Raw genomic sequence first — 27,833 nt, 5'->3', positions numbered from 1 at the left:
TGATGTGTCTTTCTATGAGAATAAGTGTAAGTTGCTATGGGAGCTACGGGGGTACTTAAGCTTGGGGCACCAGGGAATATTTAAATAGACACCTGCAGTCCGAATAGGAAGTACAGAAGGAGTTGGGGTAGAAGTGCATTTCAGACAGAGGGACCACTGAGCTCCAAGCCTCAAAGCTAAAAGAGCATGGTGTCTCCTGCAACCTGCTAGCATTCAGAAGGGCAGGGGTTGCGTGTATCCCAGGAGGTGGTTCATCACTACTTGGGGTCATCAAGGGGAAATTCATCTGAGGAGAAACATGCCCAGAGAAGGCAGCAGGAGCTGGAAGATTAGGGGTCTTGTGGAGGCTACTTTGAAGAGTCTGCACTTCATCCTGAGCCGGTGGGAAGACATTGGAGGACTTGAAGCAGAGAGTGACGTTATTAGAAAGCCTGCCCTGGCTGCAGATTGCAGCGCGCGTGGGCTGTTGGGAGAGGGTGTCAGAACCAAGTGAAAGGGGGGTGCTGGTGAATCCAGGTGAGAGAGGGTGGTGGCTTGCACTGAGCAAAGGAGATGGGTGGGCAGGTGTGAGAGATGTTCAGGAGACAGGCTCACCAGTGTTTGGTGATCAGTCAGGCAGGGCGATGAGGGGCAGGAGGAGCCAAGAATGGCATGGGGGCTTTTGGCTTGGTTGTCTAGGTGGATGGTGGGGTCAGACTTGAAGTGTGCAGGTTCCGAGGGGGGAGATAAAGAATCCAGTTTTGGACAAGTTCAGTGTGAGAGGCCAGTAGGACACGTGAATGAACTAAGCAGTAAGATATTGGGGCTTAGCAGAGATGTTTGGGAGCAGAAAGTCCAGGAGAGGGCTAAGGAGCAGATCAGGGCTTGGTGGAGGAAGATGGGGAGGCTGCGGAGGAGGCTCAGCAAACAGGGTGGGGGCCAGCAGTGTGGATCCAGAGAGACAGTTTGGGAAGAAGGAGAGGTCAGCTGGCCAGTTGCTGCTGAGGGGGCGAGAGAGAGAAGAGCCCATGAGTGTCCTTCGGGTAGGGGACTTTGGAGACAAATTTCTGGGGAGGGGTGCTGAGGGCAGAAGCAGGGTGCACTGGGCAGCTGGTGGTGTGGACGTGAAGGAGGAGAAGTAGTGCATGGAGACAGGATTAGAGAGAGGAGAGGAGGGAACCTGCAGAGGGGTCACAGAGAGGAGGGAGCGGGTGGATTTGGGAGATGGGGATGTCTTTAAATTGGGAAGGAGAAGATCCAGGAGACAGTGTGAAAAATTGGGGAGGAGCATTTGGATGCATGGTCATAGGGGGAGCCACAGAGGCAGGCAACCCTGGGAGGTGGCAGGAAATGGCAGGGAAAAGCATGTCCTGGGACCCCTGGGGACAGCACGGTGGACAGAGATGGCCTTGGGATGCATGCGGTGACCTCGTGCTGAGGAAGCTGCCTGGACATACCTCTAACCACTGTCTCTGCCTGTCTCTTCCTTCTGCCTCCGCTGGGCCCGGTGCTCCGCAGCTGTGTGCTCCTGCCTTCTTCCTCCAGGGCCTTCTCCAAACGGTACTGGAGCTTAACCTTCTCTAGGTTCTTGTTCCCCTGCCCTCAGCAAGCAGGCTCCTGAAGATGGGGAGCCTGGTCCCCAGCCTTTAGAGAGGAATGTCATCACCATGGAGCTTGAGGGAGCCCCGAGGGAGAGACAGGCCGAGGAAACGAGGGATAAAGTGGATACTGCCCAGCGTTTGGGGGCCTAGAGAGGAAATATTCTGGGAGGAATGTGTTCATGAGTTTTCCCTAGTGATTTTAAGAGAACAAGTATATGAGAAAGATTGGTCTTTCTGCCACTCCACTCAGGGGATCCTGGGGCTGTTCCCTCCCTGATGGTTGTTTTCTTTTGGCCCCTCTTTGACTTAGGTTTTTGGCTCTGGGTCCATACTGGGTTGGGCATTAGCTGTGAGGGGCCATCAACAGGCCACAAGCAGGCCTTCAAGTGCAACCCTGTCTTTAAAGAGGACACCCTGCTGTGCTGCCACCTGCAGCTGGTTGCCTTGGAGTGCCCAGGGAGGACATCAAACTGGGGGTCCCCATAGCAGCCAGGTCACTGTAGAAGCTGTTCAGGCCCTGCCTCCATCCTCCAAGGGCACCTTTCATGTGGACTGTGCCATGCATAGCAGCCCCTGGGACTGTGCACTGCAGCAGCCCTGTCCATCACTCCTCCCTATCAGCCAGTCAGCAAGGCAGGTGCTTTCTGCATCATGTCACCTGCATTGTGGGTCTGGAGGAAAATGACAAGTTTTTTTGCTTTATGCCCTGGTGACTTAGAGACAGTAATAAAGCCAGTGTTGCCCTGAAAGATACTTCTGATGGTTCAGCTCTCTTGAAGTCACCCTGGGGAGATCAACACCAACACCAATGGCAAAAACAATGGTACTAAGCACAATTCTAGTAATAGTTACAGTCACAGCCATTTACTAAGCGCCTCCTGTGTGCCAGCCGCTAGTCAGATTTGTTCTCTCATTTAATTCTCAGAGCAGCTTATCTCAGATCTTCATCTGAGAATACTGAGTCACTGGGGTTAAGTAATCTGCCCAAGGTCAAACGGCGAGGAGGTGGCAGAGTTGGAACTAGAGTTGAGGTCTGATTCTAGGACTAAGCTTCCAGCTGCTGTAGGTCCGGGAAAACATGGTGTCATCAGGGTGTCACTGGGCAGGAGTGTGGCTTGGGTTGGCTGTAAAGTGAGTCATGGAGGTGGGGGAGGCTGATATCTTTCTCTGCTGATATCTTTCCCTGCTTTGACTGCTCCCACCATCTATGGCAGAGCGTCTGTGTATGGATGTACCATCCTTGTGGAAGGAACCCAACGCAAGTTGCTTGGAGAATGAATCCAATGATTTCATTGTTTAATAAATGAGATTACATGAGGCAAGCTCTGTAAAGTGTCCATCACAGTCCTTTTAATTATAGTTAACATTTCCTGAGTGTCAGGCCCTCCACGTATGGATGTGCAGGTTGGGCACTGCACAAGGACACTGTGTCTAAGGGGGTGCAATTTCTAGCACAGGACACCATATACTTGTATTTATTATAACAATTTCCCAATAGGTGGCAGTAAAGTGTCTTGTTCAAATAAACTCAGAAAATATGATGATTTTCTGACATGGAAGTAAAGAATCTTAAGCACATCTTTCTCTAATCGTCACAAAAGCACCACATGGGCTAATAGTCTTGTTGAAGGTTTACATGAACCAGGCACTCCTCCAAATGTTATACAGGTATTAACTTCTTCAACCCTCACCCTGACCTTTACAGGTTGACAACTTTTGCTAACCATTTTATAGATGAAAACATTGAGCCATAGAGAGGTGAAATAATTTATTTAACATCATACGTAGTGGAGGTAGGACTCACACCTGTGTTCCTAACTGCTGTTATTGGCGGTTAACTATCTAAGGCAGTACCTGCCTCCCTTGCCCCATCTTGCTTCCTCATGTAGTTCTTTGTGATCATTGAGGATTTTTGCCCAACTCTTTCTGGCAAACCCTTAGTAGGCCACAATTGACACACACTTGCTCGTCTCTGTAGTGGAGAGAGACCCTCCCCAGCAGTGTGCTTTGGTTCTCTGGGGATGATGGGCCCTTATAGCCCCTTCTCCCATTGGTCGGTTGTTCTCTTTCTGGCTCACAGTGCAAGTGTTCTGTCCTCATAGGGACAGGTGTGAGAGGTGGGGGTTGGGGCTGGAAGGTGTCTGGGGGTGGGGATGGGGGTGGGGGTGAAATACCAGGGCAGATGATAACCTGGAAGGGTCTGAGCCAGGAGGCAGGAGAACCAGGCTGGGGGGCAGGCATGTGGTCCTCTCTGGGACTGAGAGGGGCTGAAGTGGGTCCGCCAGGATGGAGTGGGCAGCGTGTGCACGCGTGTGCCGTGTGCATGTCAGGGAGGGGCAGACCCAGAGCAGCTCAGGAGGCAGCAGAGCCTGCGTTATGGGAGGAGGGATTCATTTGAAACAAGGTGACCTGAACCCTGGGTGAAGGTGCTGGAATTGCGATCCTGGAGAAGATGGTGCCTGGCCAAAACTGACTTAGCTTTCTCATTTCTGCCTCCCTGTTGGTCCACTTCTGTCTTTGCTTCTCTGTTTCTCCCTGCACTTGGCATTTCTTTCTGTCCTATCTGTCCTTCTCTCTTGTCTCTTTGCTTTGGTCTTCCTCCCACCTTTGCCTCCATTCCACCTGCTGTCCACTGCAGTCTGAGGACACAGACCTGCCCTACCCACCACCCCAAAGGGAGGCCAACATCTACATGGTTCCTCAGAACATCAAGCCAGCGCTCCAGCGTACCGCCATTGAGGTGAGCCGGCTGGGCCTGGGCGTGGGGGCTGGGAGCAGAGTGCCCTTCCCCCTTCCTGCCCCAGCCTTTCCTGAGGCCTGGGGTCTTCCAAGCCACTCTCCTCATTCTGTGTGCCCAGGTCCTGGCATGGGGCCTGCGGAACATGAAGAGTTACCAGCTGGCCAGCATCTCCTCCCCCAGCCTTGTGGTAGAGTGTGGGGGCCAGACGGTGCAGTCCTGTGTCATTAGGAACCTCCGGAAGAACCCCAACTTTGACATCTGTACCCTCTTCATGGAAGTGGTGAGCCACACCTTCCTACTGTCCTTTTCCAGAATCCTGGGGCTAGAAGTTCTACATAGCCCCGAGCAGCCTGGGACTTGTGTTCCAATTCCCTGCATGGTCCAGGGTAGGACCCCTCACTTTCCTGTGAACATGGGGAGAAATGCTCAGACCCTCCTCACTGGAAGGGTTCAGGCCTCTGAATAGGACAAACGGGGCTAGACTCTGCCTCCTACCCAGATCCTGGATCAGCGAAAGTCCCAAGGAGCCATCCCCTGGCTGTTTTCCCTCTGGGACAGGTTTCAGTCCCTGGAGTGCCCTCAGGGACCTGCTAGGGCTTGGCTTTCTAGGATTCCTCCAAACCTTTTCTGACCATGTCCTACCCTAGCCTGGGCCCCCTAAAAGGAGCTCACCCCTACAGCCCTCAGGCCCGCCAGGCCTCTCCAGCTTCCTGGGATGCCTAGACCTAGTGGCTGGAGTAAGGCAGGTCTGAGGAAAAGAAAATGGTTTGCGAGATGAAAGCGCTGTAGAAATTCCAGGCCCAGTGGCTGTCAACAGAAGCCTCCTCTTGGCCGAGCCAAAGCTGCCCCGAAGGAGAGCATATAAATTATTTCAAGTTGTGTTCAAAGTGCTTTTTGGGTGTGCGGGGAGAAGAATCTGGGTCTGTAAGCCAACTCTTGAGTATCCACTTGGGGGGGACTGTCTGCAAGAAATGTTGAGTCCTGGGCCAACTCCCCTCGCCCGCTCCCCAGCCAGTGAGGGAACGCAGCCTTGTTTTCACTTCAGGCTGAACGGGATGTATCTGGAAGGTAAAGCTGTGGGGGGAAAGTCAGCCTCTGCATGCAGCATTCAAAGGGCCGACAGAAAAGGTGGGTGGCTTCGCTCTACTGCCCAGCTCTGGGCCAGCCACCATTTTGGATTTCTGGCTGTGGGGATTATCTGCGGTTTATAGTCAGTTTTTGCTCTTTGGGCTTGACCTGGAGACTTCCTAGAGAGGCATTCAGGCCAGTGCGTTCTTCCTCCTCCACCCAGATGCTGCCCAGGGAGGAGCTCTACTGCCCCCCCATCACCATCAAGGTCATCGATAACCGCCAGTTTGGCCGCCGGCCTGTGGTGGGCCAGTGTACCATCCGCTCCCTGGAGAGCTTCCTGTGTGACCCCTACTCGGCGGAGAGTCCGTCCCCGCAGGGTGGCCCAGGTAGGGGAAGGGGAGACGATGGGCAGCTCAGGGAACGGGGGGCTCAGGGCCAAGCTACCCTTCCTAGTTGAGATGCATCCTGAAGTCCTTCTCATATGGAGACCTGAATGAGAAGCGATTTCTGCTCTGCTAGACCACAGGGCAGGGACCTTGCCTTCCTTAGGGCAGAGCCTAGCTCTGGGTGGGGGGGCACCAGGAGCAGGTAACTGATACCCGTGGGAGCTGAGGGGCAAGGGCTCAAAGTGGGCCCAGGGGGAGGGAGACAGAGGGCAGGGAGACAATGATGAGGGGAGGGAGGAGAGAAATGTGAGGAGAGGAAGGCAGAAGTGGGAGACAGGGCATGCGAAGGAGGATGGGAGAGATGGAGATGAGACAGGGACTTATTGGGAGGGAAGAAGAGAGAGATACTGACTGAGAGATGTGGACAGACTGCAGGGTCTTGTCTCGGTCCCTTGGCTGAGCCCTGGGGCTGGTGAGGGGAGAGTCTTTTGAGAGAGCCCCTCTCAGGCCTGGATGGCTCCCTCCCCTGCAGACGATGTGAGCCTGCTCAGTCCTGGGGAAGACGTGCTCATCGACATTGATGACAAGGAGCCCCTCATCCCCATCCAGGTAGGATGGGCATCCTCCAGGGAGGCCTGGGTCACCCTTCCCCTCCGTTCCTTACCTCTTCCCACCCCTCCTCCCCAACCCTTCATTATCACACGGCCTCTATACACATCCCCTTCTGGGCTCCAGCGGCTGGACACTGTCCAGTAGAGAGACCCAGATGGGAGCTTTCAGTCTGGCTGAGGGGGGTGGGGTGCGCTCATCTGGGCAAGACTCAATCCCTTTTCTTGGAAGCATATGTGAAAAATAGCCCCTCTACCCTGGGGGCCATGGTGAGGGCTTTCTCCTGGAGATCACGAGAAAATCAGGGTGGGGAGCAAATGAGAGAAGGACAACAGGGGAGGAAGTGAGTGGGCCATCTCTGGCATCCTCCAGCCCCATCTCCCTACCTTGGACAGGCCCCTTCTTAGGGGGAAGGTTTTTGTGTGGGCTTGTGCTTGGTGGCTCCTTGGAGATAGCTTAGAAAGAGGAGGCTGTGTCCAAGCCAGGAGTCCATCTCGCCCCATTCCTCCATCTGCAGGGAAAAGGAGGAGAAGGCAGGAAGGGGCATTATTCTAAGGTCTCCAACCCTGGGGGAGGTAGGAGTCATGCCTTTGCTACATACTCAGCAACCAAGGGCCAGCCAGTGATGCAGATGCCAATGCCACAGAGCATGGCAGGAGGTCTGTGGCATCTTGTGCTGAGAGGCAGCACTGCCCTCACTGTGGGCCATGGGGTGGCTCTAGATTCTGTAGGGCTGAGCCCATCTGGTCCTTCCCACAGCAGACATGGAGAAAGGTCTCACTGTGAGCACCAGCCTTGAACTCACCGTCTGTTCCAGGTTGTCACCCTCCTCTCTGGGCTTTGCAAGATCCTGGTCACACCCCTGGCACCCTGGGGCTCCCAGGACTTCCGAGCCACCTAGAGGCAGAGCCTCCAGGCCTGTGTGGACAACACTTGTGTCCTCGGGCCTTGCTGCATCTGTAGTTTCACTGATGCTCAAAGTCCTCAGAAGCCCTGAGTTCCATCTCTCCAGCCTCCGTGGCTCTCCAGGGCTCTGCCCTGCCAGCCTTTCTGCTGGGAAGACCTCCTGCCCCCTGTCCCTTGGCCAACTCTTGGTCATTCTTTAAGATTTAACTTAGGCATGGTCACTTCTCTGGGGGAGTCTTTCCTGATTCCTCCTCTTCTCCTGTGAGACTTGCCTATTTTGGGTCACTGTGCTGCCCTAGGGCCTGCACGTCTCTGTCAGTGTTAGCACATTCACCAGGCTGAGCTCAGGGGAGCAACTGTGGCTCCTTCCTCTTTGTATTCTCAGTGCTCAGCACAAGGCCTCGCTTAGCGGAGGTGTTAATGAAAGTCTGTCTGTCTGGGCAAGTGGGTAGATGGGCGCATGGGTTGATGGATGGATGGATGGATTTTCTGGCTACTGTCTGTATGGATCTGAGGAGGAATCACTCTCCTGGCTGGGGAAACCCAAACGGAAATTTCAGATGTCCCTATGTGAAATTTAACTAAACTCAGTGCTAGTGCCTTTGGCCTGCTTGGGTGTTTATAGCTGAATTAGGCAGATAATTTGCCCCAAACTCTGGCTGCCTGCTCCTGGCTCCTGTTTCCCGGCTGCTCCATAGGCCTGCCTGAGATTGTGCAGGGAAGTGCAGGGCCTGCCCAGCAGGATTTCCGTTCTGTGTGTGCTGCCCTCAAAATGTCTACACACTCAGATGGGGAGGGACTATTTTAGGTCCTGCTGGCCACAAGCACAGCCAGAGGCAGACGATGAGGAGGCCCAGCCTGGCCATCCTCCCGGCGTTGACATGAGGGAACTGGGGCTGGGGTCTGAGCCAGAGCCAGGCCTGTGCTGTTTGTGGGAGCACACGACCACTCTGACTAGAGCTGCCAGCCAGACCAGCAGCACTGGTTGGAGCTGGGATAGGGCTCCTGGAGGTGTGTCCGCCTGGGGAGGGGCTGGGCCTCCCCTGGCCTGGGACGGGAGAGGAGGAGGAAGTGACACTGCCTTGCTCTGATGGGGGAGGCTTGGACCTTGCCCTCATGGAGCTCCCTGTCTGATGAAGGAGACAAAACTCTGTTCTCAAGAGCCTCAAACCCAGCAGGGAGACCAGTTCTGGTCTCCAGGGAGCCCTGGCCCTCTGGGGAAGCCCCTTGTCTGGTATCTGACTTTGTTCCTGTTTTTCTCTGAGATCTATTGCTCTGATTGGGCTGAGCCAGGAAATCTTTCACTTGCTCGCCTCTCCTCCCTGTCCCTGGCACTCTGGAGGACAAGCGCTCCAAGGCCAACCCAGGAGGCAGCTGACCCTGGGTGCAGTGCCAGTGGGTTGCTAGATAACTATGGCTGGGCTCTCTTCGTCTCCCTCCTCCTCCAATGCAGATAGCATGAAAGTCCCTGGCCTCTGGGGACAGGAGGGACGAGAGGTCTGGCAGAATTTGGATTTTGGCTGGCTCCTGTTTGCCCCACTGGTGTTTCTCAGCAGCCTGTTCCATCCTCACAGTTGATGCAGCCCTGCCTTGGTGCCGGATGTGTTCACCGTGTCCTGGCTGTGGTCCTAGGACCCCTCCTAGCTCAAACCTGCTCTTGCCAGAGTTACCTTTCCATCTTGGTCCCTTCCTGTCTCTTTCCTCAGTGACACCTTCTCTGTGTTCCCAAAGCCTTCTTACCAGCATCTGCCCAGGTCCTGGGATGAGCTGGTCACACATTTAGAACATGTCACTGGAGACCCTTGCTTGATGTTCAGGCCATGGGCTGGCACTCACCACGGAGCATTTCTCAGGTTTCTAGAAGTGTTTTGGTTTGTGTCGAGAGTGGCCAGTTCTGGAGGTGACTCAAAATGTGTATAAGGCAGGTCTGTGCTCAGCCTCCCAGGGCCTGTAGATCAGTGTCTGTCTTTAGGAGTAAGGGGGGGCCCCTGCTTGGGGGGTGACTGGCCTCTTTAAACTCTCCATGGCAGTGAGGACTGGGATGAGAAACACTCAGACGTATTAACTCCACCACTTGTTCTTGGTATGTGCAACCATCCTATGTGTAGACTTTAGCCTGGCAGACTAGGGGTGGGGGTGGTGTGTGCACATGAGTGTGCATGAGAGGTGGGGGGATAGGAGCAGGTGAGTGCATGAGCTCCCATGGGTGCTGGCCAGAGGGATGTCTAGGCTTGGTGGTGGCAGTGCAGGAATTGTGGCCTTGACTTTGAACTTTCTGAGGGCAGGCCTGGGTGTGTCCTCAAATAGGGAGAGCAGAAGTATCCTATTCCATCTAGTTCTCTGCTTTAGAAAACGATGTTTCATTGTTTTCAGACGATAAAATGATATGTGTTCTTTATATAGCATTTGGAAAATATAGAAAAATACTGAAACCCACCCAAACACACAATTTGAATGCACAGCTCCCAATATTTCATTCTCATTCTTTCCTCTTCCTTCTGGATTTCTCTTTCTGTCTCTGATTCTGTCTCTGACTTCATTTCTACCTTTAAAATAAAATTAAGGTCTTCGTTCACTAGCTTTTTTTTTTTTTTTTTTTTAAATTAAGGCAGTTCTTGGTGTTGTAACTATGATTAGGGGAAGAAAAAAGAGTGTTCAGGAACACACAGAGAGCCTGCCACCCCCTGTCCCTTTTCTATAGAGAGTCTTGAAGCTCCAAATAGAGGCTGTGCCCCCAGAAATCGCACCTTTGAGGCACTGAGATGCTCCCAGAGCCAGCTGGGTATGGCAAGGGCGGCCGTTGCTGAGCATTCCGAGAGCACTCTTGGGTAGAGGGGCTCCTCTTTAAGTCTTCAGAGAAGGAGAATTTCGGGAGGTGGGAATATGTGTGTGTTGAAGAATTAGAGAAATAACTTAGGAAGTTCCAACTCTGGTCACAAAGAGACAAGGGAAGAGGGGTGTCCAGAAGATCTCAAATAAGTGACGCCAAAGTGAGGAGATGCTTCATTAACAAGGAGACCAAGCTCTTGGAGTCTCCTGGCCCTGCAGGTTCAGCATAGGTTAAGCATCTGGGGAAGCTTCTCTGGGGAGGAGGGCCTCTGAGGCCGGTGGGTGAACAGGGGAGGACAGGGAGGCTTTCCTTGCAGGCAAAAGGGCTCGGGCAAAGGCTTGGAAGTGAGACTCTGTGTGTATGTTTTATGTGACAAAGAGGTATGTGCGTGTATGTATGAGTGTGTGTGGTAGAGGTAGTGTGTGTGTATGTGGGGTAGAGGTGGTGTGTGTATGTATGTGTGTGATAGAGGTGGTGTGTGGGGGGTAGAGGTGGGGTGTGTGTGTGTGGTAGAGGTGTGGTGTGTGTGTATGGTAGAGGTGGGGTGTGTGTAGTAGAGGTGGAGTGTGTGTGTTTGTGTGGGGTAGAGGTGTGGTGTGTGTGTGGTAGAGGTGGTGGGTGTTTGTGGTAGAGATGGTGTGTGTGGTAGAGGAGGTGGTGTGTGTGGTAGAGGTGGGATGTGTGTGTGTGCGTGATAGAGATGTGTGTGGCAGAGGTGGGTGTGTATGTGGAGTAGAGGTGGTGGGTGTGTGTCTGTGTGTATGTTTTGTGTGTGTGGTGAGCGTGGGGTGCCAGCAGGAGACAGGCCTGGCCGGCTAGTGTGCAGGAGGCCTCGGGAGACTGTTTCCTCACTCTGTGGGGCGGGTGCTGGGGCTGGCCGGCTCCCAGGCTCCCAGGCTCCCAGGCTCCCAGGCACTGGGGCTAGGGCTAATTTTGAGACTGCTGCTCCGGTTATAGTCTCTGGGATGCCGTGAAGGTGGGAACGTGCTCCCAGAACCAGAGTGGCAAATTATGCCTGAGTCCCAAAGGGGAACGTGTAATTTCTGAAGCTGGACCAGATCTTTGGAACACTATGTTTAGTTTTATTTTGCTCTGGTGAACTGCCGGTTTCCCTCTCACCTTTCTAAAAAAGAACTGCATTAAAAATAACAGTAAGGCTTCTTTGGGGTTCAGGATGCGAATGGGAGGGGCATAGCTGCTGCCTGGCGAGGCCCATCTCTGGCCAGCTGGGGGTGGCACGTGGAGTTCATCCAGTCTATTCCAGGGGTCACATGACATGTGGCCAGCACCCCAGGGCCATCCAGCAGCCCTGGCTAGGTGCCCAGGGCTGATTCTGCTTCTGACTCTGAACAACCCTGAGGGGCCCCTCAGTGATGTGTCTTTTCACAGAGCAGGGAGGGATCCCAGTCCCCAAACACCCCTCCTGGGCCCAGCAGGGCTTCACCTTCCATGGATTTCTGTGGGCATCGGGAGAGTGTCTCCCAGAATCTTCATGCTGAGGAAGGCAGGGCAGCCTGGGGTTTGGCCCTTTGGAGTCCTCCCAGAGTCCCCTGCTCGAGGCTTAGAGGATGAGGAGCCAGCCCCAGCAGCTCTGGGTCCCAGCTGGCTGCTCCCCAGCACCCACCCTCCGGACCTCTTTGCTCTTTCTCGAAGGGGCTGTGCTTCTTTCTTCCCCTCCACCTTTGCGCTTGCGATTCCCTCTGCCTAGCATGCATCTTCTCAGCTTGCCCACCTGCTAGCCTGGTACTCATCCGCCCAGAGCCCCATCCCCTTCTCCTAGAGGATCGCAGTGGCCTCTGAACAAGTCTCCCTGCCTTCAGCCCTGAGCCCTGAGGCCCTCCTCAGGCTGCAGCGCAGGGATTTCATAAGGTGAACATTATGAAATATTGATTCACAGTACTGGGAGATTGCAGGCAGGGAGCTGATGCTCAGAAAAAGATGCAGAAAGTGATTTGTAGCATGGAGTGGAGGTTGGACTGTAAGACTCCTAAAGTCCCCACTGATGTCAGGTTTTGGGGAAGACATATGATGCCCTGGTTCTTGTCCTGGAGGAGGGAACACTGAGTAACCTGCTGTAGCTTACGAACCATGCCCTGCAGTGTTGGTGTGGCTCAGTGGTTAGGATGCTGGGGAGTTGGAGTGTCCCCGAAGCAGGCAGATTTTGGAGAGGGAGGGAGGACATGTGAGAGAGTGGGCAGGAGTCAGGCATTGGCTGAGCTCCTTCCACGTGCCTTGCCTTGTGCTGGACGTGCCCAGCCTTCATCTCATTCGTATTCACTGTCGCTGTGTGAGGTGGGCTTTGGACCCATTCTCCAGGTAGGAAGCTGATTCAGAGAGGTCAAGGGACTTGCCCAAAGCCACACATCTGGTGAGGTGTTAGAGCCAGGCTTGTCCAACTCCAAAGCACATGTTTTCCCTGGAGGAAGAGCAGAGGGTGCCTGGTCAGAGAGCGCTACCTCCTGGGGACTGTCCAGCCTTCCTGTTGCTAACCAGCATGTTTCATTTGTAGCTTGCAGACGGTCTGTCGAGCTTGGCCCCTACTAACACGGCTTCTCCTCCATCCAGTCCTCATGTATGTATTGCTTACTTATTTGTGGGCTCCTTGTGTTCCCTTGTGGAGCTGGGGGTAGGGGGTTAGGAGGGAAATGGGAGGGGAGAGTGGGAGGGAAGAAAGGAGGTATTTCCTGAGCCCTAGCAGGAAAGTCACCTATCTTTGCCTCACTGTAAAGGAGGAGTGAGAGAAAGCTATGGAGTAGATGCTCAGAAATGGACACCCCTAGGTTACTTCCTGGGATTTACCTTAATTTTATTTACCTGTGTGAAGACTGAGGGGCATAGGTGGGGCTGCATGGGCCAGTGGAGGCAGGGAAATAACTCGATTAGACTCTGACTTCTGGAGTGTGGGACCCCAGAAGCCTCTTCTGGGCGCGGGACCTCAGACGGCAGGCTGACTTTCTGTGCTCCTCCCTGGTGTGTGAAGGGGGTGTGTGACCGAGGAACCCTGGCTGGCCCCCTTGGGTGCTAAGAGGTCTGCTTGGGCCAACAGTCTGCTCCTGCAGTTTCTGGCAGGGCTCCTTTCTGCTTGCCTGCGTGGATTTCCTAGGTGTCATCTTTCTGGGCTGTGGGTCCCTCTAGGAAGATGACTTTGGTGTCTGGCCTTCAGCGTGTGTGCCTGAAGTCCCATGCTGAGGGCCAGTGGGAGCCCCTGACCTGTGGAGGGTGGCGTAAGAGACAGGACTTGCCAAAGGCAGTGAGTTACATTCTACTTATGGTGTCAAGAGGAGGCACTGCTGTACTGGGGGACTCATGAACTTCTAGAAGGAGGCTATCGATATAGATATATATTTTTTCTGATTTATCTTTTTTAAATAAAATATGGAAAACACAAAAAGTGTCAAGCAGGAAGTTAAAACCACTTTTATTCCTACCAGTTAATGATAGGCACTGTTAGGATTTTGATGTGCCTTCATTTTTTAGATGTCTTTTAAGCTCACATGAATGCTTTTTAAAAACAAAATTGGGATCATAGATTTTTTATAATTTGGATTTTTTAAATTTAAAAGTATACATGAATATTTTCCCATTTGTGTGTATATATGTTATATAATGTATATTATATAATATAGACTATATATTATATATATATATTTTTTGAGGCAGAGTGCACCTTTGTGCCCAGGCTAGAGTGCAGTGGCATGATCTTGGCTCACTGTAACCTCCACCTGCCGGGTTCAAGCAATTCTCTTGCTTCAGCCTTCTAAGTAGCTGGGACTACAGGTGTGCACCACCATGCCTGGCTAATTTTTTGTATTTTTAGTAGAGATGGGGTTTTACCATGTTAGCCATCCTGTTCTCAAACTCCTGGCCTCATGATCTGCCTACCTCGGCCTCCCAAAGTGCTGGGATTACAGGTGTAAGCCACCACACCCAGCCTATTCTTGTATTCTTTAAAGATATGGCTACATGTCATATGAACTTTTAACTACTCCGTATCATTTGCCATTTAATTTGTTTATTTCTCCTATTGTCTTCTTTTGTCCCTTAAAGGACTTATTTTAGTTTACTTTATATGTGTCTGTCCAGATGATTTCCTTCTATGTTTTTGTTTTGTTTTGTTTTGTTACCCCTAGGTACACCTGCTCAGGCCATTTCTTGTTAAAGTGTATTCCTAGGCATTTTATGGTCTTTGGTGCTGTTCTAAATGGAATATCTGTTTTTCTTATGACTTTGTCAAACTATTGCTAGAATATAGGAAAATAATATTTTGTATATTTACTTTGGAACTGACTCTTTTTAAAGCCCCATTTATTAGTTCTGGCTATTGTTCTTTGATTCTGTTTGGTTTTCCAAGTAGGTAAGATCGTTTTCTTCAAATAATGATAAACGTGTTAGTTTCTTTCTAATAATAACGGCTTATTCCTTTTTCCAAATACCATTTGATATTTGAGATGCTGTTGAGCAGACTTATTTAGTCATTCATTCTAATGAGAATGCCTCTATCAGACTTCCATTAATTAGGATAATTATTGATGGTTTCAGACAGATATTTGATTTTGGCAAGGTTGTGTCCTTTATTGTTTGTTTGTTTGTTTATTTATTGTTTTTGAGATGGAGTCTTGCTCTGTTGCCCAGGTTGGACTACAGTGGTATTGTCTTGGCTCACTGCAACCTCTGCCTCCTGAGTTCAAGCAATTCTCTTGCCTTAGCCTCCTGAGTAGCTGGGATTACAGGTGCCCACCACCGCGCTCTGTTAATTTTTGTATTTTTGTAGAGACAGGGTTTCACCATGTTGGCCAGGCTGATCTTGAACTCCTGACCTCAAGTGATCCACCCTCCCTGGCTTCCCAAAGTGCTGGGATTATAGGCATGAGCCACCGCACCCAGCTGATTGTTAGTTTATTAATAGCTTAAAAATTAGGCATGGAAGTTTAATTCTCTCAAATGTCATTTGGCATTTATTAAGATGATAATTTTATTTTCCATTGTCTGTTAATAGGTGTATAATTGTGCTATATTCCTGGGGTAAACCCAAATCGGTCAATTGGTCATGGAATTATAGTTTACTACAGTTGCAGCCACCTTATCCAATGCAGTCAAGACAGGTAGTTGATTGGCTAATTGAAAAAGTTGGTTAAATAGGGACTTATTAAAAGTCATAGAAATGTACCACAAACAGGCCAGGTGCGGTGGCTCTTGCCTGTAATCCCAGCACTTTGGGAGGCCGAGGCGGGCAGATCTTGAGGTCAGGAGATTGAGACCATCCTGGCTAACACGGTGAAACCCTGTCTCTACTAAAAATACAAAAAATTAGCCAGGCGTGGTGGCGGGCACCTGTAGTCCCAGCTACTTGGGAGGCTGAGGCAGGAGAATGACGTGAACCCAGGAGGTGGAGCTTGCAGTGAGCCGAGATCGCGCCACTGCACTCCAGCCTGGGCGACAGAGTGAGACTCCGTCTCAAAAAAAAAAAAAAAAAAAAAAAATGTACCACAAACATTTTGTTTTTAACCATATCCATGTAACTTTATTTGTCAATCATTTGACATGTGCCATGCCCTCTTTTTGAATTTGGATGTGCTGACTTGTGTGTCATGTCATCCTTTTGGTATAAATCTTATCCAAAATGCATTATCTAGGATTTTTAGTTTTAGGTTTATTAAAGTTTAATGAGAACGTAACGATACTTGCAAAAAAAAAAAAAAAAACTGAGTGTAGAGTCCTCTTAGAGTTTAAGATGCCCTTCCACCTTTTATGTTATCTCACTTGTACTTGATAGTCCTCACTTAAAAAAAAAAAATCAAAAGCAAGCCAGGTGTGGTGGCTCTCGTCTGTAATCCAGCACTTTGGGAGGCCGAGATAGGCAAATTGCTTGAGCCTAGGAGTTTGAGATCAGCCTGGGCAGCATAGTGAAACCCTGTCCCTACAGAAAATACAAAAATTGGCCAGGTGTGATGGCACATGCCTGTAGTCCCAGCTATTCAGGAGGCTGAGGTGGGAAGATTGCTTGAGCCCTGGAGGACGAGTTTGCAGTGAGCCGTGATAGCATCACTGCACTCTAGACTGGGTGACAAAGTGAGACCTTGTTGCAACAAACAACTCCACCAAAACACAAAAGCCTTAAATTAATTTTCATGGATACAATGCCCTTCCTTCCTTTTTATATCCAAATTCTATGTGTTTTTAAGTATATACTTTGTTTATCCAATTTCTATATTAGTACAACTGGCATAAACAGGTCTTGGAGGAAACACAGTTGACTAATGGCAAACACCCAGCTCATCTTCTGGAGCTGCAGTGGGCATCCTAGAACAGCTGTGGACAGTCAGTGGTTCTGGACCTCAGGCAGATTGTTGGCAGACAGGACAGACAACATTTGTTAATCCTGGCTAAGAAGAAGTTTTAAGGAGAGTTTCTATTATACATTATTGAGTTAGATTTGCTACTACGTAGGATTTTTATGTCTCTATTAATAAGTATTACTTTCAAGGTGTCTTTGTTACACTTTGATGTCAAGGTTATACTAGTCCCTTAAAATCCTTTTCAGGTGTGCTTCTACTTTCTGTGCTCTTAAACAGGCTCTGTGGCATGATAATTATTGTTACTGAAAGGCCCTAAAATATACTAGAGCCGCTGTTTATGAACTGAAATTATGCAATTTGGAAATTATATGATACAAATATTTCAATAGTTTGGCTTTATGTACAAAATGTATAATAGTAGGAAACCTAAATTAAAAAAAAAAGACTGACAATCATGTGATTTAAAAGGTGGTGAAATTGTATCTATGTAGCTGATACAGGATAGCCATGATTTTTTCTCTAAAGTGGTGTTATGTTATATGTTTTGAATTATAGAAGAGTTTCAGGAATGCATATCTTATATAATTGTATACGATGCAACTGTCTTGTACGCATTTGTAAAACTGGGCTCAACACATTTTCTGGGAGGGGATTCTTTGATCATTTTGTACTTCTTCAATCAATTTGGTAGCTGAGATGTCACCACATACTGCCTGTTAACATTGGTATAAATTTGTACATATTACTATAATAAAACCTTTGTATCTATTCTGTTTTCATCTTTATTCTTAATTTTATGTATTTATGTTATTTTCCTTTTTTATTAGGCTTCATATAATTTCATGTATTTTATAGCTGTTTTGCATCCAAAGAACCAGCTCCTTAAAAATTCTGCTGATATTATAATAGATTGGTTTCTTTAATTTCTATATTCAAGTCATTTTTAAGCTCTCTCAATCTGAAATTCCTATTATATATATTCTAGATATCTTGGGTTATCAGTTTATCTTTCTCTCTCTCTCTCTTGTTTAGAAAAGACTGTTAAAGGTAGATATTTGTCTATATTCTAAAAATTCTAAAGTTTTGCTTTTCACACTTAAGTATTTATTTCACCTGGAATTGATTTTGCGTGTGTGTTAACTGTGAGGTAGAGATTTTTTTTCTCATATAACTAACCAATGAATTAGTATCATCATAGAATGACCTGTCCTTTCTCATTGACCTAAAGTGACAGCTGTGTCATTTGTTGGGTTTCCATATAAGTTTGGGCTATTTGTGGGCTCTCTACTCTGTTCCATTGGTCTATTTGTCTTTCCCTGGGCCATTTCACTATCTTATTTACTATAGCTTTCTAATAAGTCTTGATCTCTGATAAGGAGGTACTTTGTTCATGTTCAGAAACACCATTGCTATTCTAGTCCTTTGCTTTTCCACTTCAGTTTTAGAATCAGTTTTTCAACTTAAAAAAATGTTGAGATTTGTGATAGAGTTATAGTGAATTTCTGGATCAATCTGGGGAAAAGCAGACATTTTTATTATATTGCCTTTTAACCATAAACATTATATATCTTTCCATTTATTTAGGCCTTCCTTAATGGTAATTTAATGAATTTTTATAATTTCATCCAAAAAAGTCTAGTACAACTTTTATTCTATTTAGTTCTAGCAATTTTATGCATTATTGTTCTCTTTACTTGAATTTTTAAAGGTATATTTTCTAATTGGTTTTTGCTTGTATATAAATGAAATCAATTCTCGTATACAGATCTTATATCCAGAAACTTTGCTAAAATCTCTTATGAATTATACTGGTTTGAGAATTCTCCTGGATTTTCTATAGAGTCAATCATATAATTTGTGATTAATCACAATTTTAATTCTTCTGTCTATATTTCTTTTACTTTTTAATTTTATTTTCTCATCTTATTGCCATTGACTAGAACCTTCAGCTGATGTTCTATGTACTTGGTTATAGAAAGTATTCTTTTCTGCTCCTAATTAAAAAATGAATGTTTTTATGTTTTACCACTGAGCGTTAAATTTATCAGGTGAACCTAGTTACCTGTTAGAACCTTACTAGTTAGCTGTTTTTTTCATGAATGTTGTTAAATTTTATTGAATGTTTTTAAAGTATCCATTGAAGTGATCATATAATTTTGCTCCTTTAACCTGTTAATGTAGTGAATTACATTAATATATAATACATAATTATATGATATAATATATTAATGTATATGTTAATTAGGTAACCCAAGATATCTAAAACATATATAACAGGAATTTCAAATTTAGAGAACTTAATATACACTAACAAATATATCTATATTAGTACTTAAACAACTTTGCATTTCTGAAACAATCTAATCTGATCATGATATATTATCTTTTTTTTGCCTTGCTGGACTCAGTTTGCAAACATTAAGTTTAGGATTTTTTTTGCATCATTTTTTTGGGATGATATTGGCTTAAAGTTTTCCTTTTTCATACTATTATTTTCAGGTTTTGGTATCTAGATAATACTAATCTTATAAAATGACCTCTATTGTGTAAGCCATAAGATTAGCATTATCCATTGCCTAAATGTTTGGTAGATTCACTCATGAAACTGTCTAGACTTAGTATTCTTTTTGGGAATATTTTAAACTGCTGATGCAACTTTAAAAAATGTTTATAGGACCTTTGAGATTTTCTGTTTCTATGTGAGTGACTTTTGGTGATTTAAATTTTCTAGGAATTATCTATTTCTTCCTAAAAATATTGGTGTAACATTTTTTATGATCTCTTAATTTTTCAAAAAGAATTTCTTCTCCCTCTAGTTATGCCTTTCATTCTCAAGATTATATTTTATTATTCTTGCCAGAATTTGTCAGATTTTTTTCAGTCGATTCAAAGAATTTTTAGTTGATCTTCTCTATTATTTCCTTATTATATAATTTATTCACTTCTTTTCTTCTATTTTATTCCTTCCATTTTATTTCTTTTCTTCCTTCTATTTTGGGGGAGTTTATTATATTTTAACTTCTATGTAAGCATTTAAGGCTATAACATTTCCTGTCACTGCTGCTTTATGCATCCTGTAGGTTCTGACAACTAATATTTTTGTTATTTCCCATTCTGAGTATTTTTGGATTTTTATTATTTCCTTTTGACACCTAAGTTATCTAAAAACATGATTTTTGGAAGTTACTAACTTATATTTTAAGTTATCTTTTGTTATTGATTTCTAGGTTAACTGCAATGGTCTCTATTGTCCAGAGAATGTAGTCTGTGTGTAATGATTCGATACTTAGATACGGCCTGACACTTGCTTTATGGTCTAGTGTAAATCTGTAACTGTCCTGTGTGTGCTTGAAAAGAATGTGTATTGTCCAGATGTCTTATATATTTAATGTGCATTTAGAACAGGCTTGTTAATTGTTATTAAAATCTGTACTTCTTCTGATTTTTGTGTCTTTGGTGGTTTATCAATTTCTGAGTGAGATATAAAAATATTCTGCTTTGATGTGACATTTGTCAATTTCTCCTTATAATTCCACCTACTTTTATATATTTGATGATCTCTATATTTTTTCTCTCTCTATAGAGAATTCTTATATCTTCTGGGGAATTGAATCTTTTAACAATATGCAGCAAGCCTCTGCCCATCTCTGTCTTTTAAAATCTCTGCTAATGAGAGTTTTTCTTAAAGTCTGTTTTGTTCATGTTAATATAGCTACCCCAGCTTTGTTTTGGTTAGTATTTTCCTTGTATAGCTTTTTCCATCTTGTTACTTTCAACTTTTCTGTCTTTAAGTTTTAGCTATCTCTCCTGTAAGCAGCAAATATATAGATTCTATTTGTGGTTAATGCATTCTTACAGTCTTTACTAATATATTTGAATTTGTTTCTGCCATCTTATTTCGTATCTCTATCAGCCCTTTTTTTTTGATTAAAATATTCCCCTCTTTTTTCCATCCCTCCTCTTCTTTTTAGTTTCAAAACTATGTATTGTTTCTATTTCTTTAGTGATTAGTATAGAAATTTTAACATGCATATTTAACTTAGCAAAGTCTAAATTTAATTGGTATTTATATCTTCCTCCAGAATATTACAAGGAACTTAGACTGCTTTAACTCCAGTCATCTATCAGTTTGCAAACGTTTGTACACTATTTTAGTTTTATCTTTTTTACCTACCTTTTTAAAGCACTATTATATTTTAAGTAATCATTTTTTCTTTTAGCTATATTCCCATTTACTTTTTTTTTTTTTTTTTAATATCAGTCGTCTTCTTCCTGAAGTAGGGCCTATTGAAATTCCTATAATTGAGGTGAGTTCATTATAAACTTTCTCAATTTTTAATTGACTGAAAATATTTTTTTCACCCTTATTTTGGAAATAATAGTTTCACTGATGGTTATTTTCTGTCAGCACTCTCTTCTGGCTTCCATTGTGCTATTGTTTTCTTAAATCTGAGGACTTAAAACATTTTTATTTTGAAGTTAAGTTTAGTTTTGGCTGGGTGCAGTGGCTCATGCCTGTAATCCCAGCACTTTGGGAGGCTGGGGCAGGCAGATCATTGAGCCCATGAGTTCACGACCAACCTGGGCAATGTAGTGAAACCCCATCTCTACAAAAAATACAAAAAATTAGCTAGCTGTGGTGGTGCATACCTGTAGTCCCAGCTACTTGAGAAAGTGAAGCGGGAGGATCGTTTGAGCCCAGGAGGTTAAGGCTGCTGTGAGCCATGATTGTGCCACTGCACTCCAGCCTGGCCCACAGAGTGAGACCCTGTCTGAAAAAAAAAAAAAGAGAATTTAAAAAATAAAATTAGTTTAATTTAATTTTTAAAAGATATTATTTTTATTTGTTCTGAGCAATTCTCCACCATTATCTCTTCAAATGTTACAGATTCCATTCTCCCATCATTTCTGGAACTCTGATTGGATATATGGACCTCTTCTATTCTTCATGTCTGTTAAACATTCTTTCATATTATTTCTTTCTTTGGGTTGCACTCTGGCTAATTTCTGAAGGTGTATCTTCTAGTTCACTCGATCTTTAGCAGTTTCTAATCTGCTATTTTACTCTATCTGTTGAGTTTTCAGTCTTAAGTACTATATTTTTATTTCTAAAAGTTTTATTCCCCTAATCTGCTTGTTTATTTTTGAAGATCTCCTGTCCGTTTGGCATATTTTTAATGTCTTTTATTTATTTAAACAGTTTTTCCTTAAAGCCCTATTTCTGACTACTCTGACTTCTGTTTCCTGATTCTGCAGTTGGTTGGCTCTAGCTGGCTCTTGCTCATGGTGCCTAGTTCCTTATGTGTTTGATTGTGAACCATATTCCTTGGATCTTTATCAGAGAATTCTTTGGGGCCTGTGTGGAAGTTACATTCTTTTAGAGAGGATATGTGTTTACTTTTACCAGATGTCCGTAGACGCTATAAACCCAGATTCACTTAAAACTAAATGTTCAGTGTGTGACTTTTTGGGTCCCCTAGTTAGTATGCGTTTTGGCTCCTTATTTCTCTGGATTTTTCCTTTCTCATTTGCCCTTTAGGATTTTCTTTACATTCCTATCAGCTCAGTCATGCATTTAAAATGGATTTTAGAAGTATCTTATCTGTTAATTTAGGTGTTCTTACTTGGAGGGTTTCTCTGGTTGTCTCATTTGTCATTTTGCTGGAAATCAATGTCTTTATTAGAGGTTTAAATTTGAAGTCATGGTTTTCATCATGCAGGTTTATCTCCTTCGGGGTTGTGTACTCTAATTTCTTGTTTGCAGTTTCCTCTTAAGACTTCCTATGAATATACATGAGCCATTTGTTTTCTTCTGCTTTTTATTCAACTCTTTAAGAGCATTGGGAGACATTTGTCTTTGTCTTCAGATTGCTCTCCTTCTTTTGCCCTTAATATCTTCTCTTTTTTTTTGCCTTGTGTTTATCCTTACAGAGGGAAGTCCTTTCTTGTCAAATACTGGGAGCTCAGTTAGATTCTTTCCGTAAATTCATGGCCCCTTCTAATCTCGAACTTAGACAAAAGGAAGAAGGAAATAGTTTAGATTTGCAATAGTTTCACTTTGCTGGTTAGAAATCCAGCAGGGTGGGATAAGTAAGAAGGAAACTAGGATCAGAGGCAGCTACATGGGGCTATTCTTCTGGGCTGAAGAGTTTATTTCCTGTGTTTGTTATGGTAGTCATGGGTTAGCTAGGATAGGCTGGAGGGCCAGAGCTGCTGTCCCTACCAATGAACTTCTATATAGGAATTTCTTAAGTAAAGGAGAGTTGACCCTTTCCCACCAGGCCCACCAGGCAGGGTGTTACTTTAGGGAAGTTTCTACAGTTTTGGCTAAGTGAATCCTTAACCTTGTGGGTTCAGACACCTGTTGGGTCAATTTTCTCACAGCTAGCATCTGTGTAAACTTACATGAGAAATATACCTACCTGGGGCATGTGACCTTGGTGGCTGGTCCAGCGAATAGTCTTCTATAGCTTCAGTGAGTGGGAAGCCAAATTGTGATTAAGAGTGAGAAATCAGAATGAGGAGAGAAAGAGTTCTGTAATTTGAACTTTAGTGCCAGCTGACCAAGATGGCCTGACACATCCATCTCCAAAGGTAGGGGCAGCTTTAGTCCCTAAGCGCAGGCCCCCTTTCCTCTGATGGTGCTGGTGTGGACACCTGTCAGTGTTTACCCCTTACTCCTGTTTGCCTGTTCTTCAGGACTGATTAGTACCTTTCTTCATGAATATGCTCTTTCTCTGGATTAATACGTTCTTCCCACTTACGGTTAAGTCTTAGGGTAGGAGGCATTCTTCCCTGTTGAGGTGACTTTGCCTCTCCTTGCTCTCACTGACTATGAAGTTATTTCATGGTCTGATTCTCCAAGGGCAGCCCTATTTCCCTTAATTCCAGGTTGTGGGGGGATGCGGGATGCCTTATTGCAGCTTATGAGTACTGACAACAATTTATTCCAAGACTTTGAAGCAAAGGTTTTCTGAGCAAAGGAATCAATTACAGGGCGTGGCTCCCAAGTGAGGAAGCATTTTCAGAAGGCATCCAAGGCAGTTTGTCTCTGAACTTCATGGTTGCACCTCTGAACTGGAGAGTTAGAGGGGGAGTATTTTAACTTTAATAACATTCATGGTTTTACCTGTACTTTTGTACATATCAGATGTGCTAATTAGGAAGACACTTGTCTTTTCCTTAAAGTAGGTTTCCTAAGGACATGTATTTGGCAATATTGGTTTAGCAAGAATTACTGTATGTGCTTGAAAGTAACTGTACTTCTTTAAAAATATCACTCGTTCAGAAGTGTTGCCAGTGCAGCCTGGCCTCCCCCCACTCCCATTACTTCTGATTAGGAGGTTTGATGCCCGTCACTGGTGTAATCTGGACCTTCCTTTGTGACTCATTCTTTCTCTCATTTTCTCAGAGCAAATACAAATCGCCCATCAAATGACAAGTGAAAGCACAGGGGAGACGAGGGGAGGGAATCAGAGCCGAAATCTGTTAGCTATTTGGAGTAATTGGTTATTTGCTGTGTTTGCTGGTTGGGAAGCAGAGCACATACTTCACGGTCTCTCCTGTTACGGGGGCTGGAGTCACCCTCCGATATTGGATCCTTGTTGCCGGAGCCCTTGGCTCGGGGCGCCTTTTCCCTGCTTGGCATTCCTGTGGTCTCCTCGGGGGTGCACCCCTCCTCCCTCGCTGCACACTGCAGGGGGGACAGCCTGGGGTGAAACTTGTCTGGCAAACTTCAGGGCTCCATCAGGGAGGAGGAGGCCCTGGCTCCCACCATCCAGCCCTCCTTGCCTCCACCTCATCCTGACATAACCCCTCCACCACCCCCTGCCCCAGAGGGTCTTTTCCCTGGTCCAAGAGGGATCGTTTTCCCATCTAAAGAAAAAACACTCATCTCTTCCTAGAGGGGTATTCTCGGCTTCCCTAGGAAATCTACAGCGTAGGCAACTCTCTCTGAGGTCTAATTTGGTGTCTTCCTCTCCCTATTGGTCCTTTGCACTGTCTACTCCCTAGCCTGGGTCAAAATAGTGCTAGGAAGTCGGTGCAGTGCTCACTGCTGAGCACAAGACCCCTCTGAGTGTGCTTGGTGAAGCTTATTAACCCACCTTTTGTCTTTAACTCTTCTCTACATTAACCAAGGCACAGAGAAATCAGAGCAAATTAACAACAAGTTCAAAATATAAAATATTTGAAAAGTAATGTGATTTTGTGTATGAAAATGCACACAGTAACTAGAAAGTAGGTTGACTTTGGCACTTAGTAGGCTCCCCTCAAATCCTCTGAAAATTGAATTTAGGAGAGCTAATATTAGTGTCTGCAGCTTGATGAATGCTTCTGTAGTCTTGGGAAGGCCTTCAAAAATAGTTTTTCTCTTGAGTAGTTGGAATTCTTATTAAGAAAAATTGTATACATAAGCAGAAGGAAGATAAGGTATGCTGCCCAGACCCTATTGGAATTGTCATAGATCCTGAATTAGTGATGTTCTGTTGCTTTCTTTGTATGTTTGAAGAGTCTGATGGAAGCTTCTTTCATTCACCCACTGTCTAGGTTCCATTCCTCTAGGCTTTCTGCATAGTTGTATGGGGTTATGGTGCCCTCACAGAATCCAGGCATGGGCCCCCAAGGATCTATCTTAGAATCCTGAATTGAGAAAACATCAGCAACCTGGGGTTCCCCACAGCTCCCCGACTCTCTGTGAATCCCCCATCCAGAGCAGGCCAATAGTCAAGTGATCAGGTCCCCTTGCCATCTGTTTGACTTTACTGGATTTCAGGCCCATGTAGTCTCTGGGCCCTTGGAAGCAATTCAGCATTTTGGTTAAAGGTCTTCACTTCTTTCCCACCTCTGCTGATCCAGAAATCAGAATAAGCGGAGTAATGATCCCCTCCACAGACTAGGAAGCTGGACTGCAGGGAGTGTCTACAAGAGGTTGAAAGCCGAGTGTTCCACTTGTAGAAATAATCAAGTGACTTTTGTTATGAGTGTGTGGAGTTCTGCTGAATCAACACGGTGGCTGGCTGTGGGCATATGTCTGTGTGGCTTTGAGGGACATGAGTGATTTTGTATACGGAGGGTGGAGTAGTTTTGAAGTCAGGGTATTTGCATGTCTGGGGGTTTGTCCGGTCTACATGTAGGCATGAGTACTTTTATGTTACATATGTGTTTATTCCTGTGTGTATGAGTAAATAGTCCATGTCCTAAATCTCAGGACGTGAAAGAATTAGAGGAACCTTTGTACCATGATTCCAGTAATACAGATGTAGAGCTATAGGGTAGCAGTACTGGAGATCAAACTGATGACACTGGCAATATCACCAAGAACATTAATCATGGTAAACTTTACAGGTTACAGCATATCTTTGTAGATATCTATTCTGAGCCTTACAGTAACCCCAGGGGTGGGTTGTTATGTTATTATCTTGATGATGATGATTTGTACTAAGAGGGAAATTACTTTCAGCACAGTCTACGATGTCTATGTCTGGGTTGACATAGGCATGAAGGCCTACTTAAAATTATAAACAATAATGGACCACTTTTTTTTTTTTTTAAGAGTTGGGCGTATAGTTCTCTATAGTGACCCAAGGTTTAGCATTATAACCTTGGTGGCAAATGGATTTGACCAGAAATTTTTCTCTTTGATTCAACTGGTCATCCTGGGAAGAGAAAACAAATTTTGTACCTGCCCCCTGTTTCCTGCTTCCTAACTTCACAGAAAGGAATTATTGTTGCCCGTTTTTCTACCCATATTTATGAAATGTGTTAGGTCTACTGAATGCTGATGGGAGATTAAATATTTGGAATGTATCATACTGATTTAGGTCTTCAAGGGGATTAAGGTGCTCATTAGAGTGGATCAAGACTGGAGAAACATATCTCTGCTATTTTGCTCTGGCTGCCCAGGAACTGCATGTTGGCTATTAGCTGAAACTGGAGAGGCTCCCAGTCCATGCCTTGATCAGACTTACTGGGTTGGCTGACTGCACAAGGGGCCTTGAACCTTGAGCATGGGGGCGTGATGTTTTAATGGCCAGATTTCTTGTTAAAGCTTAAGGTGACACCTCAAATATCAAACCTTTTGTATTTCTTTTTCCTCCTTGCCATGTTCCAAAACTGGATGCTTTGCTATTGCAAAATGAGGTAAAAAACACATTTGGAATGAGAAAACATACCACTATTTCCCTTTTGGAGCTTTGGAATATGGGATTCCATTAACATCAGAGGGTTAGTTGGCTTTGGCACCTCTGAGTTCAGACATGGAATAGCTGTCCTGTTTTTTTTGTGGGGCTCTTTCTTATGGGTGTGCTAACTTATTCCTGGACTTTCTGGCGAAGAAAAGGGAGAAGTGGGCTTGAAATAACTCCATCAGAAGCCAGATTAGTGAAATAGCAGGAATGATATTTTCAAGTCACATCTGTGAGTGTGTTAAAAATAGAACTTTATTTTTCTGTAAATCAACTTAATCTCTCCTTTGAGCCCACATTTTTCCTGATGGCAGAAAAATCTGGGCAATCTTCAGCATTTTAGGTTTAACCTTAGGTAGTCTGGGCTTTCTGTCTTCCTCCTTAACCCCCAGGAGGCAGCTGAATTCTGAGTTGGGCTTCCATAAGGTCCTGACCTCCACAGGGAGGAAGTCCTGGTCACCAGTATGTGTCCACTTTGACATTTAGAGACCCACTGATTTCTGGGCACACAGGCCCTATTGCATCTTCTCATTTCAGCCCCTAGATCCTTCTAGGTTTCCTGGCTCTTTCTTTCTCCACTAACTTTCAAGCCCTACAGGGAGTGGGGCACCATTAAGCAGCTCTCCCGTGACACTCTGGGGTCTAAGGGAAGTTCCAAGGGCTTAGGCTCTGCCTCCCATGACACCCATGCAGCCATCTCCAGTCAACTGCCCCACATCCAATTCCTCTGGCAACTTCTGGGTGGCTGCTGCTGCCTGGACTTCCAAAGTTATGGAGTGATCTGTTCCATATATACTTTAGAGCTGACCTGGAGGCAGGATGTGCGGTGCCTTATCAGAAACTATCACAAGTCTCCAATTCTTGCTTCCTTTCTCCTTCTACGCTTCCATTTATTTTGCCTATGATGGGGAAAAACTGGCTGGACAAAACATTCTTTTAAGCCTATTATTTTAATGGCATGTGATCAGCCTTTGTAAACTTAAAAGCCAAGGATCACCCCCTCTTTCCCCACATTCTGCTGTTGAGGCATTCCTGTATCCATCAAATATTGACAGAACCGCAATTATGTTTCAGGCAATGTTCTAAGCATTGAGGTTATGAGTGTTACAAAAGATAAATGGGGTTTGGTGCAGTGGCTCATGCCTGTAATCCCAGCACTTTGGGAGGCAGAGGTGGGTGGATCATTCGAGGCCAGAAGTTTGAGACCAGCCTGGCCAACATGGTGAAACCC

The 27,833-nt window shown here is 45.6% G+C and overlaps 1 protein-coding gene across 14 annotated transcripts in view; it reads left to right on the top strand.

The window, feature by feature from the left end:
* DYSF (dysferlin) overlaps positions 1–27,833 on the top strand; it is a 234,033-nt gene that overhangs the window by 157,176 nt on the left and 49,024 nt on the right. For 8 of the 14 annotated variants that reach the window (XM_011945196.1, XM_011945193.1, XM_011945189.1 and 5 more), the window contains 4 exons: positions 4,219–4,320; positions 4,439–4,600; positions 5,612–5,777; positions 6,310–6,386. In XM_011945196.1, the coding sequence (XP_011800586.1) occupies positions 4,219–4,320; positions 4,439–4,600; positions 5,612–5,777; positions 6,310–6,386 (507 nt within the window). Of the gene's footprint in view, positions 1–4,218; positions 4,321–4,438; positions 4,601–5,611; positions 5,778–6,309; positions 6,387–12,631; positions 12,695–27,833 lie in introns of all 14 variants that reach the window. The other 6 variants (XM_011945191.1, XM_011945187.1, XM_011945182.1 and 3 more) reach the window with 1 other exon arrangement.

The sequence above is a fragment of the Colobus angolensis genome, unplaced genomic scaffold (genome assembly GCF_000951035.1).
Source record: "Colobus angolensis palliatus isolate OR3802 unplaced genomic scaffold, Cang.pa_1.0 Scaffold24, whole genome shotgun sequence".
In the NCBI taxonomy this organism is placed as follows: domain Eukaryota; kingdom Metazoa; phylum Chordata; class Mammalia; order Primates; family Cercopithecidae; genus Colobus; species Colobus angolensis.
Note: the sequence above shows the minus strand (reverse complement) of the source record. Positions and strands in the feature narration are given on the sequence as shown.